We start from the raw sequence: 12,090 nt of genomic DNA on the forward strand, positions 1-12,090 counted from the left end.
TTCTCTCTCTCTTCCTCTCTCTTTTCCTCCCCTGGTTGTGCACTCTCTCAAATAAATAAACTTAAAAAAAAAAAAAGGTGTCTACTTTCCTAGGCAGGCTTTAGTATCTAGAATCATTAGATGTCCATCAGAATCAACAGGGAAACAAGGTTCATTTTCCGACTCAAAGACCAGAAACAGAGAGAGAGGTTTTAAGGCTCAAGAGGTACATTTAAAAAAATTATCTTTATTTAGGTTTCTGATTCAGCACATGTATCAAAGACTAATCAACATAAAGAAGTAAATAAGACATTAATTGGAAGTCTTACATCTCTCTAAACTCTGACCAAAAATGTCAAGATTGCCACTATCACCAGAACTGCAACCTAGTCAAGTTGTAAACAAGCTATCATGAACAACATACAATGTGCACGGAGATGCAGAGGCAAAAGACAATGCTAGCACTTGGCTCTCCTCTCTTCCTTGTTGATGTCTTTCTGTTTGACAGTCCGCTTTTGCTTTCCATGCTAAGTTCCAAATGAAGTCCAAAGGCTCAGGGTCAACCTGATCAAACACTCTTCCGGAGGAATGCATTCTTAAACTGTTGTGCCTGCAACTTTGTTTTTGCCAGGATGAAGTTCAGATCGAGATGTACAATACAATCTCGATGACAGTGCAGACCAAGTCAAGAACTGAAGTTAAGCAGTAACTTGAGTTAAGGCATGAATGCACACACACACGTGCACACACACAGCAGCCATGCTATCCTCAACGCAGGGTTCCTTCTACTGCCTAACAAGAGACAACCAGAGCTTGGCAGTTAGCCGTAACTGCTGAGCATTCTGGAAGATGCTCCTCATTTTATGCTAACAGCTGTGTGTGTATGTGTTTTAAAAAATAGAAAAAAAGAAAAGAAAACAAGAAAAAAACAAAAAACAAAAAAGAAACAAAAACCCCTTAATCTCTAACAATGGCTCTTGAGCATGGAACTCATGTAGCAGCGTCAATGGCTGGTTCTTTAATAAATTTGGAAATAAAAGGTTGTTTCACTATGTACTTCTTTGGTAGTTACCACTACAAAGTTTTCAGTGTTGGTTACCTATAAGACAAGTACTAGACAGAAGATCAAGTTACATAGAAACGATTCTTCTGTACTGGTAAGATAAAAGTATTGCGCTCTCATAGCACAGTTACTATGCTTTTTCTTGCCTTATTGGGCATCCTCTATAAGCAAGGCTTCGTGCAGGAAAAGTTCATGTCTACCTAATAAAGGGTGATACATACTCTATTTTCCTACAATTGAACAGTTAACAAAAATTCACATTATCAATTATCTCTGGTCAAATCAGTTAGAAGCCAATTACAAAGGGACAGCAGCACTTAGTGTCAAAGCCACATTCTGGTCACACATTCATTCCATGGTTATGGTATCTCAGGAGCTTAGAATTTAAAACTCCTTTCAAATAGCAAAGGAGCAAGTTAAATTAAACCTTAAATACTTCCACCCTCTGCCAAATTTCTAGAATTCTGTCCAGAATGCCAGCATGCTTCATGAGAGAAAGCAGTTCAGAGCCCAGAGAGGTGTCAGGTATTACAGAAGTTAATTTGGTTTTGTATAAAAGGCATGGTAGTCTGGCAACAGAGTACTTATCCTATTAGCAGCACAGTGGTAGCCAAGGGTCTCTGTCAGCAAGACAGGAAAAGGAAGCTACTGAAGCTACTGCTGTTCCCGCCTGCCTTCGGGATGGCTACGGATTTTACCAAGGCCTTTGGGGCATTAGTCCAGGGTTACCCTGGGTGAGGGGGCAACAGGAATGGCAGGAACCATATTTAGCCCCCAAGAGAAGAGCCTGAGGGAAGTTAGCTTTCCATGGGTGAGGGGACACCTGCCTCTATGAGCTTGTGGTCGGAATTTTATGGGTCCCTCATGGCTAAACAATCACTAAGTAATGGCCATAGCAGGCATACCACCCATGCATGACAGGCTCTACACAGGGTCAAAAACCCTTTAAAGGACACAAAACAGCATAAATTGAAAATAGTAGTGTTTGCTTTCTCAATTCTGAATGTCCGCAGGGAGAGGCAACAGATTTATGTTTAAAAGTGCAGTTTGAAGGAGCTGTGTTCTATTTTGAAAGGAACTGACTAGTCCAGGGGCAGCACTACATTTCTGCAAAGTCTGAGTTATCAAGAACCTGCTTCTAAAAGGCGTTTGTCAGGAACGGTTTGCTCATGCCAAGTGCTTTCCGTTCACCACACGGCAATGTCTGGACTAGTGTGCTTTCAGGAGGTAACTCAACGGACAGGAAGCAGAGGGAAGCTCATTACTTTATGGACGTTCTGATGAGAGTGCAAGCTGCCATCCAACAGCATCGAATTCTATCATCTCGTGAAAGATTCTTGTAAACACAGACCATGCTTCTCCTAGGAGAAAAACCAAGAACTGTACCATGAAGGCGAAACTTGTTTACCCCTTCTCAGAATTCCTCGGAATGGCAGTGTACCGGGAGGGACAGTGGGCTGTTGGTGAGATCTCCGGGTTTGGTATGACTTCGTCTGATCGAATTAAAAACCTAAAGCCTCAATAATTAAATGCCGAACTTCTTCCCCATATTTGAGAACTGCACTATGATTATGTATATTACGTACATGTTATAAATAACATTTATATAGACCAACTGGGAAGTGAAGTTCTCAGTCCAGGGGTGGAAGCAGGAAGAGGTGACAAATCCTATTGTTGTTGCTTTTACTCTCAAGTTCTTAAAATGCTAGTCAAACACTATTATCCAACAAGACTTGTTTCATTCTGTAATTCTTAAATATGCATTCGAAGGCAAAAATGGAAGTTTCTATACTGTACACTATTAAATATCTACAATGTCACGGTTCCTTATTTTTAGGAGTGTGTTCAATAAAGAGCTAGCTATTAGAGATGGTTGTCACAAAACAGGGACTCTTAAAAATTACTGATAAATTAATTTTCAGTTCTCTGATTATATCCAACAGATACACATTCTCATCATAAAATATACATTCTCTAGTAAGTTATTTTCATCCACAGCATATATAAATATGCAAACACAAGTGGTAAAAATCACTTTACTACCAAAGTACAAAACAGTTAACTGCTGAAAAGCAAAAAATAAAGATGTTGCAAGTATTAAGAAAAGAGTGACTCACAGTGTTCCACTTCAAAGTGAAACCAAATGATTTATTTGTGCTGAATGAATGGAAATAATGTATTCAGAGTATACTTCTTTGTACACTGCACTTGCTTATACTGGGAGACGGAAGCGGTCATCAATGCTAATGTGCTACTTTCTTCTACATCTCTTTTCTGCCAAGCAATAAAGTATTCTGTGGCCATTATGCCAAGATATTCCTATAATGTTCATTTCAAATAGCATTTTCTAATATTTTGCACCTTTAAAATATTTGTTCAAACTCTATTTTAGGGGAACACAAAGAATGTAAAGGGAAAATAGCTACTTTTGTTACAATCACATTGCCCTCTGCAGCAGAAATAAAATAGCATGTTCTAACCAGCCATCAAAACCACTGGTGGGTAGGACAACATTTATCGACTCATTAGAGGGGCCGGTCTGGGTAGATTAACACTAAAGATAAGGGAAGAATCACACCTTAATATACAATAATTATCCATCCCACATGTGCGTGGAAAAAGTACAGCCATGTGATCCATCACTTCGGCCTGTTTTACAAGAGACACAGATGTTGACATATACTGAAAATAACCTATAAAAAGTGTATCTGTAGAAAGCTCTATTAAAGAGTTTATTGTCTTGGGCACTGATCCATCTAACTTTCCACTCTATACTGAAAGCTAGATTTTCAAAGGTCTGAATTGTAGTGCTGAATTATTGGAAGTTTGGTAAACACCACTATAATGGGGGAGGGGGGTGGCTGGGAGTAACAGCTCAGTAATTTTCTGCAAATTTATGAAAAAAAATATAAAAAAGATATCCCTTTTTATTTTACAAACCTAAAAGCCAGGAAAATGAAGCTCTGGGGCCAAGCAAAAATTGCACGCTGCTTCTGAATTACCAAATATTGACTAGCAGATGCTCCAGCCAGGGAATGGACGTACATGTAGATTCAAGTAAAACACTGATGGAAAAAGTCGTCTGTTTAGTGTTGTAGATCCACAACACTGGCTGCATTTCCGAAAAACACTTACAACACAATTAATAGTGAAGCCTAGATAACCTCAGTGCAATTAAGTCAGATCCAAATATGCCAGGGAAGGAAGCCTTTGGCGTCGAGGAGACGGCTCCACTGTGCGAGTCTCAACGTGAGATGCAGACCAAGCACATGCATTAAGGCTGGGAGGAGGGGTGCCCTGGATGTTGCGAAGGGGCGGGCTGCGAGGTGGCTACCGAGGGGGCCGCGGGCTGCAGGGGCGGTGGAGGTGGAGGTGGAGGGGGCTGCACTGGGGTCTGTGTGTTGGGAGACGGAGGAGGCGTAGGCCGTTTGAATTTGTCAGGACTGTTGCTTCTCCGTGGTGAAGGCCTCTGTAGACAGGACAAAACAGGAAGTCAGTCTGGGTCCACACAGCTCATTTCTAACACAGCCTGACAAGCGAGAGCTAGTTTAAAAGGGGAGCAAAAAGACCACAAACCAGCGATTTCCTGGTCTATCCCTATTGGCTTCTTAACTACTAATAAAAACTTAAGGTGGAGCCTGCACCTACACTCACGAAAAAGCTATGCACAATTACTACGAAACTTGCATTGACCAAACCACTGGACTTGGGCGGTTGCAGAAGACAGACCTAGAATTAAAAAACAGACGTCTCGGAGGGCGCCTCGGTGGCTGTCTGTTACGCATCCTACTTTGGCTCAGGTCATGATCTGGCAGTTCCTGGGTTCGAGCACCTTGTCGGGCTCTGTGCTGACAGCTTGGGTCCTGGAGTAGTGCTTCCAATTCTTTGTCTCCCTCTCTCTCTCTGCCCTCCCCCATTCACACTCTGTCTCTCTCTCTCAAAAATAAACAAACATTTAAAAAATTAATAAGGAAACAAAAAAACAAAAAAAAACCACAGAGCTGTCTTGGGGCGCCTGGGTGGCTCAGTTGGTTGAGGTCCAACTTCGGCTCAGGTTATAATCTTATGGTTCCTGGGTTTAAGCCCTGTGTTGGGCTCTGTGCTGACAGCTAACTCAGCCTGGAGCCTGTCTTCAGATTCTGTGTCTTCCTCTCTCTCTGACCCTCCCCTGCTCGTGCTTTCTCTATCTCTCTCAAAAATAAATAAAACATTTAAAAAAATTTTTAAAAAACCCCAACAGCTGTCTCATCCTCCATTTAAATCTTTTCTGCCCATTGTATGTCTCCTAGTTCCTTACATCACTCAAGTAAGTTTTCAACCTCCTAAAGGCTACACCTTAACCAAATGTTTAATAAAGCCATCAAACCACTAAAAACGGCTTCAGGAATACCTTACCACTTTTCTGGAATAAAAGTCTTCTTTTAAAGATTTTCTAATTGGACATACTTCTCTCCTATTCTCAGACCCGTTAGCTACATTTCTAGCTGTTCTATTAATCAACTAAATAACCAGTCCTAAAGAAAAAACTCCCCTGAGTGAAGTGTGAACTAAATGCACTTAAGTTCCTTCTAATTCCAGGGGAGAAAATTCTGAGTGAAACTAGAAACAAGGCTAATTTCAGAAAGAATACTGGGGATCAGTGAAGTGTGAAGATGCAGACATTGTGGCAACCAGCAATGATTTGTTATGGCAAAGAGCCGGCCAGAATTTAATCGAGGCATTGGCCAGAGTTCAAATTACATTTCACAAAGGGCAATTTTTCACAGAAAGTGAAGCTGAAATTTTGTTTCCTGGGAACAATTTTAGTTTCAACACCAGAATTTAGTATCAAGCTGCTAGGAAGTCTCTAGAGTTTGAAGGTGAACTGATGGTGGGAAGGAGAAGAAAGGTCAATGTGTAAGGGCATTGGGCCTGGTCTCCTAGGGAGGTTCCATGTTACCAGCAGCAGGAGTAAGAGGCCGCCACCTGCCCTATGCTACTTACTGTGATGCCGTGGGATGCTCCCATGTGCTGCACATGAAGACCCGGGGAATTGTAGTAAGACATTCCGGCTCTAGTCAGTGAAGTTGGTGGCGTGAAGCCAACTGTGTGACTTGCATATGATAGACCTGAAATATGACAATAACAAATATTATTTCAAACTCAATTATCTTCTGTCTTCAACCATCCAGAAGACTTTAAAATGCAAAAGTTCTCAGTCACCAATAAAAATGAACACATACGAGAAGAGTGCTGCTCACCGAATGGCCTGCTGGGTCAAAGGGGAAATAACAGTTGAGTCCTGGAACAGAACACAGCGCCCAGAGACAGGTCCATGCTTAAAAGATCAAATAATCTTCAACAAAGGGGCCAAGAATTCGTAATGGGGAAAGCATAGCCTCTTCAATAAATGGACTGAGAAAACTGGATATCCAGATGCAAAAGAATGAAAATAAATCTCTATCAAACACCATACACAAAAATCGACTCAAAATGGACCAAAGACTCAAACATAAAACCTGAAACTATAAAACTCTGAGAATAAAACAGAGAAAAAGCTTCATGACATGGGTCTTAGCATTGATTTCTCAGATGTGACACCAAAAGCACAGCCACAAAAGCAGAAACTAGACAAGTGGGACTATATCAAACTCAAAAGCTTCCAGAGCAAAGGAAACAGTCAACAGAAAGGTAATCGACGGAATATGAGAAAATATTTATAACCCATGTATCAGATAAGGGATTAGTATTCAAAATATATAAAGAACTTCTACAGTTCAGTATCAAATAAATAATACAATTAAAAATGGGCAGAGGACTTGAGTAGATATATCTCCAAAGACATGCAAATATTCAAAGGCATACGAAAAAATGCTCAATATCATGCAACATTATCCACAATAGCCAAGATATATTAACAACCTAAATTCCATCAACAGATAAGTGAATAAAGAAAACATGGTGTATACATACAATGGAGTATCACTCAGCCTTTAAAATGAAATTCTTTTAAAGGAGAACAGGGATGAACCTGGAGGACATTATGCTAATATAAACTAGTCAAAAATGGGCAAATATTGCACGATACCAATTATATGAGGTACCTAAGTCAAATCATAGGAGGAGAATACAGAGGTAGTTGCCAGGGGTTAGGAGTAGGAAAAAATAAAGAATTATTGCTCAACCAGCATAAAGTTTCAATTATACAAGAAGATTAAGTTCTGGAAATCTACTGTACAAAACCGTACCTATAGTTACAGTTTAGGAAGTGTTCTTATCCCAATTTAAAAAATAAAACAAAATCAGACCTTGTCAGGAGTCCAACTAAAATGTAGGGAAGCAGTGTAAAGACACGAGAAAAAGTAAAAATCAAATAGAAAAACATAAAGCAAAGAGGTAAAAACAAGATGCAAGAAAAGAGGAAGTGTCAAAAGAGGCATCAACAATGAGACAAAACAACAGTGTGTGTGTGTGTGTGTGTGTGTGTGTGTGTGTGTGCGTGCACGTGCGCACACACGCATGCAGCGGTTATAAAGGCAAACAAACAAAAAATTACCACTGAGAACTTTGCAACTTCAGGATATTCAACAAAGAAAACACAGCCCTATATATGCCACTGTTCCCCCAATGAAACTGATGTTTTGGGAAGAATCAACCCCCAGCTCACTCTCATGTTCTATACAATCTCCATCTAGGACCCTAGAATCATCTCCAAAGTGTTTTTAAAATACTCAAGACCAGACTTTCCTCAGATAGGTCTGGGTTGGGGTACAAACAGCTGCATTTTTCAAATAGTCCAAAATATTCAACCTAAGTAGCCCTGGTCTTAGCAACTTAGGCACTACTGGTCCTGTGGTCTGGGGCATCACTTATTTATCAGTGAATAAATATAGCTATCTTTACATCTTTGAGTTCCCAGCATCCACCAGGGTATCTAGCACAGAGTACATCCCATATGAATCACTGGAACAAAAATGGAAACAAAGGGGCAATTTGGGGAGTTTGAATAGGACTTCCTACTTTTAATCACTTTGGTTTTGTTGTTGTTTTATTTATTTAATTTCCATACAGCTACTATACAGTGGTATATTAGTTTCAGGTGTACACTATAGTGATTCAAGAACTCCAATCATCCTGTGCTCATCACAACAACTGCACTCCTTAATCCCCCCATCATATATATTTCACCAGTCCCCAACCAACCTCCCTCTGATAACCACCAGTATGTTCTCCATAGTCTGTTTCTTGGTTTTTGTCTCTCTTTCCTCTTTTTTCCTTTGCTCATTTGTTTTGTTTCTTAAATTCCACATATAAGTGAAGTCATATTGTATTTGTCTTTCTAATTTATTTCACTTTATAGTGAAAAGAGCATTATAGTCTCTTAGAGCCATCCATATTGTTGCAAATGGCAAGATTTCGTTCCTTTTTATGGCTGAATAATATTACATTTTATACAAACACACACACACACACCCGTCTTCTTTATCCATCCATCAATCGATGGACACCTGGGCTGTTTCCGTATCTTGGCTATGGTAAATAAGGCTGCTATCAAGATAGGGGTACATGCACACCTCAGAATTAATGATTTTGCTTTTTTGTGTAAATACTCCATATTTTTATCCAGTATTATTACTAGATAATAGGGTAGTTTTACATGTTAACTTTTTGAGGAATTTCCATACTGTTTTCCACAGAAGTTGCACCAGTTTGCATTCCCACCAACAGTGAAAGAGAGTTCCTTTTTCTTCACATCTTCTTACCAATACCATTTGTTTCTTTAGCCATAGGTTTGATATGATCACTCATTGTAGTTTTTGATTTGCAATTGTTGTGCATCTCTGATAATGAGTGATGTTGAGCTTCTGTTCACATGTCTGTTTGGCTATCTGCAGGTTTTCTCTGGAGAAATGTCTGTTCATGTCTTCTACCCATTTTAAATTGGATTATTTGTTTTTGGGGTGTTGAGGTTTTTTTCTAATTAAAAAAATTCTTATTTATTTTTGAGAGAGAGGGGGGGGAAGAGAGGGAGGGAGAGAGGGAGAGAGGGGGAGACGCAGAGACAGAGAGGAAGACACAGAATCTGAAGCAGGCTCCAGGCTCTGAGCTGTTAGCACAGAGTCTGACACAGGGCTTCAACTCACAAGCCATGAGATCATGACCTGAGCAGAAGTCAGATCCTTAACCAACTGAGTCACCCAGGAGCTCCTGGGTATTTTTTAAATAAGTTCTTTATATATTTTGGATATTGACCCTTTACTGGAAAGGCCATTTGCAAATATCTTCTCCCATTCAAGAGGCTGCCTTTTAGCTTTGTTGTTTCCCTTGTGTTGCAGAAAATTTTAATTTGAGGTAGTCCCAACTGTTTATTTTTGCTTTCATTTCCCTTGCCTCAGGGGACATATCTAGAAGAAGTTGCTCTTGCCAATATCTGAAACATTACTGCCTATGCTCTCTTCTAGGATTTCTTTGGTCTCAGCTTTTAATCCATCTTGAATTTATTTTTGTGTATGGTGTAAGTAAATGGTCCAATTTCATTCTTTTGCATAAAGCTGTCCAATTTTCCCAACACTATTTGTTGAAGAGACTTTTTCCCTTTGGATATTCTTTCCTGCTTTGTTGAAGATTAACTGACTGTATCACTATGGGTTTACTTCTTCTGGGTTTTCTAACCTGCTCCATTGATCCATGCATCTATTTTGGGGCCAGTACCATACTGTTCTGATTATTATAGCTTTATAATGCAACTTGGAAGTCCAGAACTATGATGCCTTCAGCTTTGCTTTTCTTTCTCAGATTTGCTTTGGCTAAAAAATATGGACACGTTACAAATTTGCATGTCATCCCTGTGCAAGGGGCATGCTAATCTTTGTATCACTCCAATTTTAGTTAATGTGCTGCTGAAATGTGTGCTATTTTTAATCACTTTGAATCTAAGATCAGCCAAAGGATGCCAAGCAACATGAACTCACTTAATCTCTCTTCTGAATTACACAAAAATAAGATGCTGTTAAGGATGCTTTTCTTTCAGCTTCCATGGCTGAGACATGCAGCCCAAGCCTACCTTTAGTTGTCTTGTCCCAGAACTTTCTTGTGCCCTCAACACCTAAGTCGAGGGTTTATTCTTGGTTTGACTATCAATTCGTGCTTCCTATTTGACATGTTTGTATTCCATTTGTGGACCTGGGTTTGACATTTACAAAATGGAGGGCTGGAGTAAAGTATAAGTGTTTGGAAACTAAGTGGTCATATTTATTTTTACCACAAGGACTTGTTCAGCTGGAGGAGGAAAGAAGAGGTTTTATTTAAACACTGATTCTGTTTCTCATGCAAGTGATGAAATTTAAGAGATAAGCTATGAAGTGGATCCTTACCTCAAGATGGAGAAGCTCATAATAATAAAAAATATACAGCCTATATTGTAGCATTACAAGGTTATTGGTATGCTAAACGCTAATTAAGAATCTTCAAAGACTCCCTACTGTCTACCTAAATTGAAGAAAAAAGAATCCCTTCTCTGGCTATTATAAAGGCCTCTCTGCACTTGGCTCCAAACTACCTCTTGATTATCAAAGCCTTTGCCTACCCCATATCAAATAAAATCAGAATCCATGGGAGCAGGACCCAAAGCAGCCAATGGGAAAAGCCACAGTGACCTTATCACTCTGGATTCTCACCTCTACTGCTCAGTTCACACCATGCCCTTTGCCCGGATGTCTTCTCTGTACCTTCTCCCATGTCAGTCAGGACCTTGATCAGCCTCTGAAGAGGCAAAATCGGCCCAGACTCTAGAGCCAACTGAACTGTCATATTAGCTCAGACTCTAGTTCTGCCTCTTGGCACCAAGTGACAGTGGACTTCAGATCCATCAACTGTAAAATGAGATTACTGTAGTGGCCTCACAAGGTTGCTGTGGGGATGAAATGAGTAAATATCACAAAGTGCTCAGAATGCCTGGCCAACTATGGCCTCATTAAGCTTCAGCTCATTAGGCTTCTTTAAGGCCCATATCAAAAGTGCTCTAAGCTGGTAGCTCTTTCTTTGTTTAATCTTTTTTTTTTTTTTCAGGTTCATTTACTTATTTTTATTCACAATTTTCTACCACCTGCTCTATGCCGCAGCCTGAATAGTGTGTATTTGGTTTTTTTTTGTTTGTTTGTTGTTTTATTTTTTTTTATTTTTTTTTTTACTTTATAAAGTTTCATATTTTTTTAACATATGCAATTATTTTCCATCCTTTACAATACAGTAGTTGCAATGACACTCAAAACAGAAAAGCAAAGTAAAAAATCAAAACACCAACTTCTGTTTCATGTAATTAGACTTATACAGAAATTAGAAGGTTGAGTAACACCTAGTTAATCACCTAATTTCACAGCTATCTGAAGTGGCAATCGTTATATAGCAGCTTATCTATGATACATTCAAGATAAATGATACAATATATTACTTGTTTAATCTCTTCTTAAACGATTTAGATTTTTTTCAATTATAACTTTTTATTTTGAAACCATTAACCACCCACATGAAGTTGCACACATACTACAGGGGGCCCGTGGACCCTGCAGCCATCCTCCTCAGGAACACCTTCCAGAAGCAAGCACAGTGTCAACCCTGAACACGGACACAGGTCTACCACTAGTGACCAAGGTAGACACTTAAGTTGGATTTCATCAGTTTTTACTGCACTCATCCTGTGTGCATGTGTGTACACAGCTCAGAGTAATTTTATCACATGTGCAGATACAAGTAACTCACCACAACCAGATGCAAAACTGCTCAACACCACAAAGAAAGCCCCTCATGCCCATCCTTACCCTGGTCACACCATCCCCCTCATCCTACAACCTGGCAATGACTGGTCTGCTCCCCATCACAGTAATGTCATCACTTTGAGAAAATTCTAGAAATGAAATTGTACAGCACATAACCCTTTGAGAATGGCATTTTTCATCTATCGTAACATTCCCCATGGTCCATCCAAGTTTTTACACATTATCAGGTTGGTTCCTTTTTACTGCTGAGTAGTTTTCCACAGAGTGGATGGACCGCCCGTCAACTACTCAATT

General features: G+C 39.7%; 1 protein-coding gene and 1 non-coding gene across 2 annotated transcripts in view; both read right to left on the reverse strand.

The window, feature by feature from the left end:
- Positions 1-206: 206 nt before the first annotated feature.
- The window catches only part of CCDC6 (coiled-coil domain containing 6), a 109,874-nt gene continuing 97,990 nt past the window's right edge, over positions 207-12,090 (reverse strand). Inside the window, exons 8-9 of the mRNA XM_029931726.1 lie at positions 6,026-6,150; positions 207-4,511 (exon numbers count right to left, since the gene is read on the reverse strand). Coding sequence (XP_029787586.1) covers positions 4,317-4,511; positions 6,026-6,150 — 320 coding nt within the window. The 3' untranslated portion in view covers positions 207-4,316. The remainder of the gene's footprint in view (positions 4,512-6,025; positions 6,151-12,090) is intronic.
- On the reverse strand, positions 9,831-9,934 carry LOC115286148. The gene has a single exon (XR_003905903.1). It is a non-coding gene; the product is annotated as a U6 spliceosomal RNA (small nuclear RNA).

Source organism: Suricata suricatta, chromosome 2, assembly GCF_006229205.1.
Source record: "Suricata suricatta isolate VVHF042 chromosome 2, meerkat_22Aug2017_6uvM2_HiC, whole genome shotgun sequence".
Taxonomy (NCBI): domain Eukaryota; kingdom Metazoa; phylum Chordata; class Mammalia; order Carnivora; family Herpestidae; genus Suricata; species Suricata suricatta.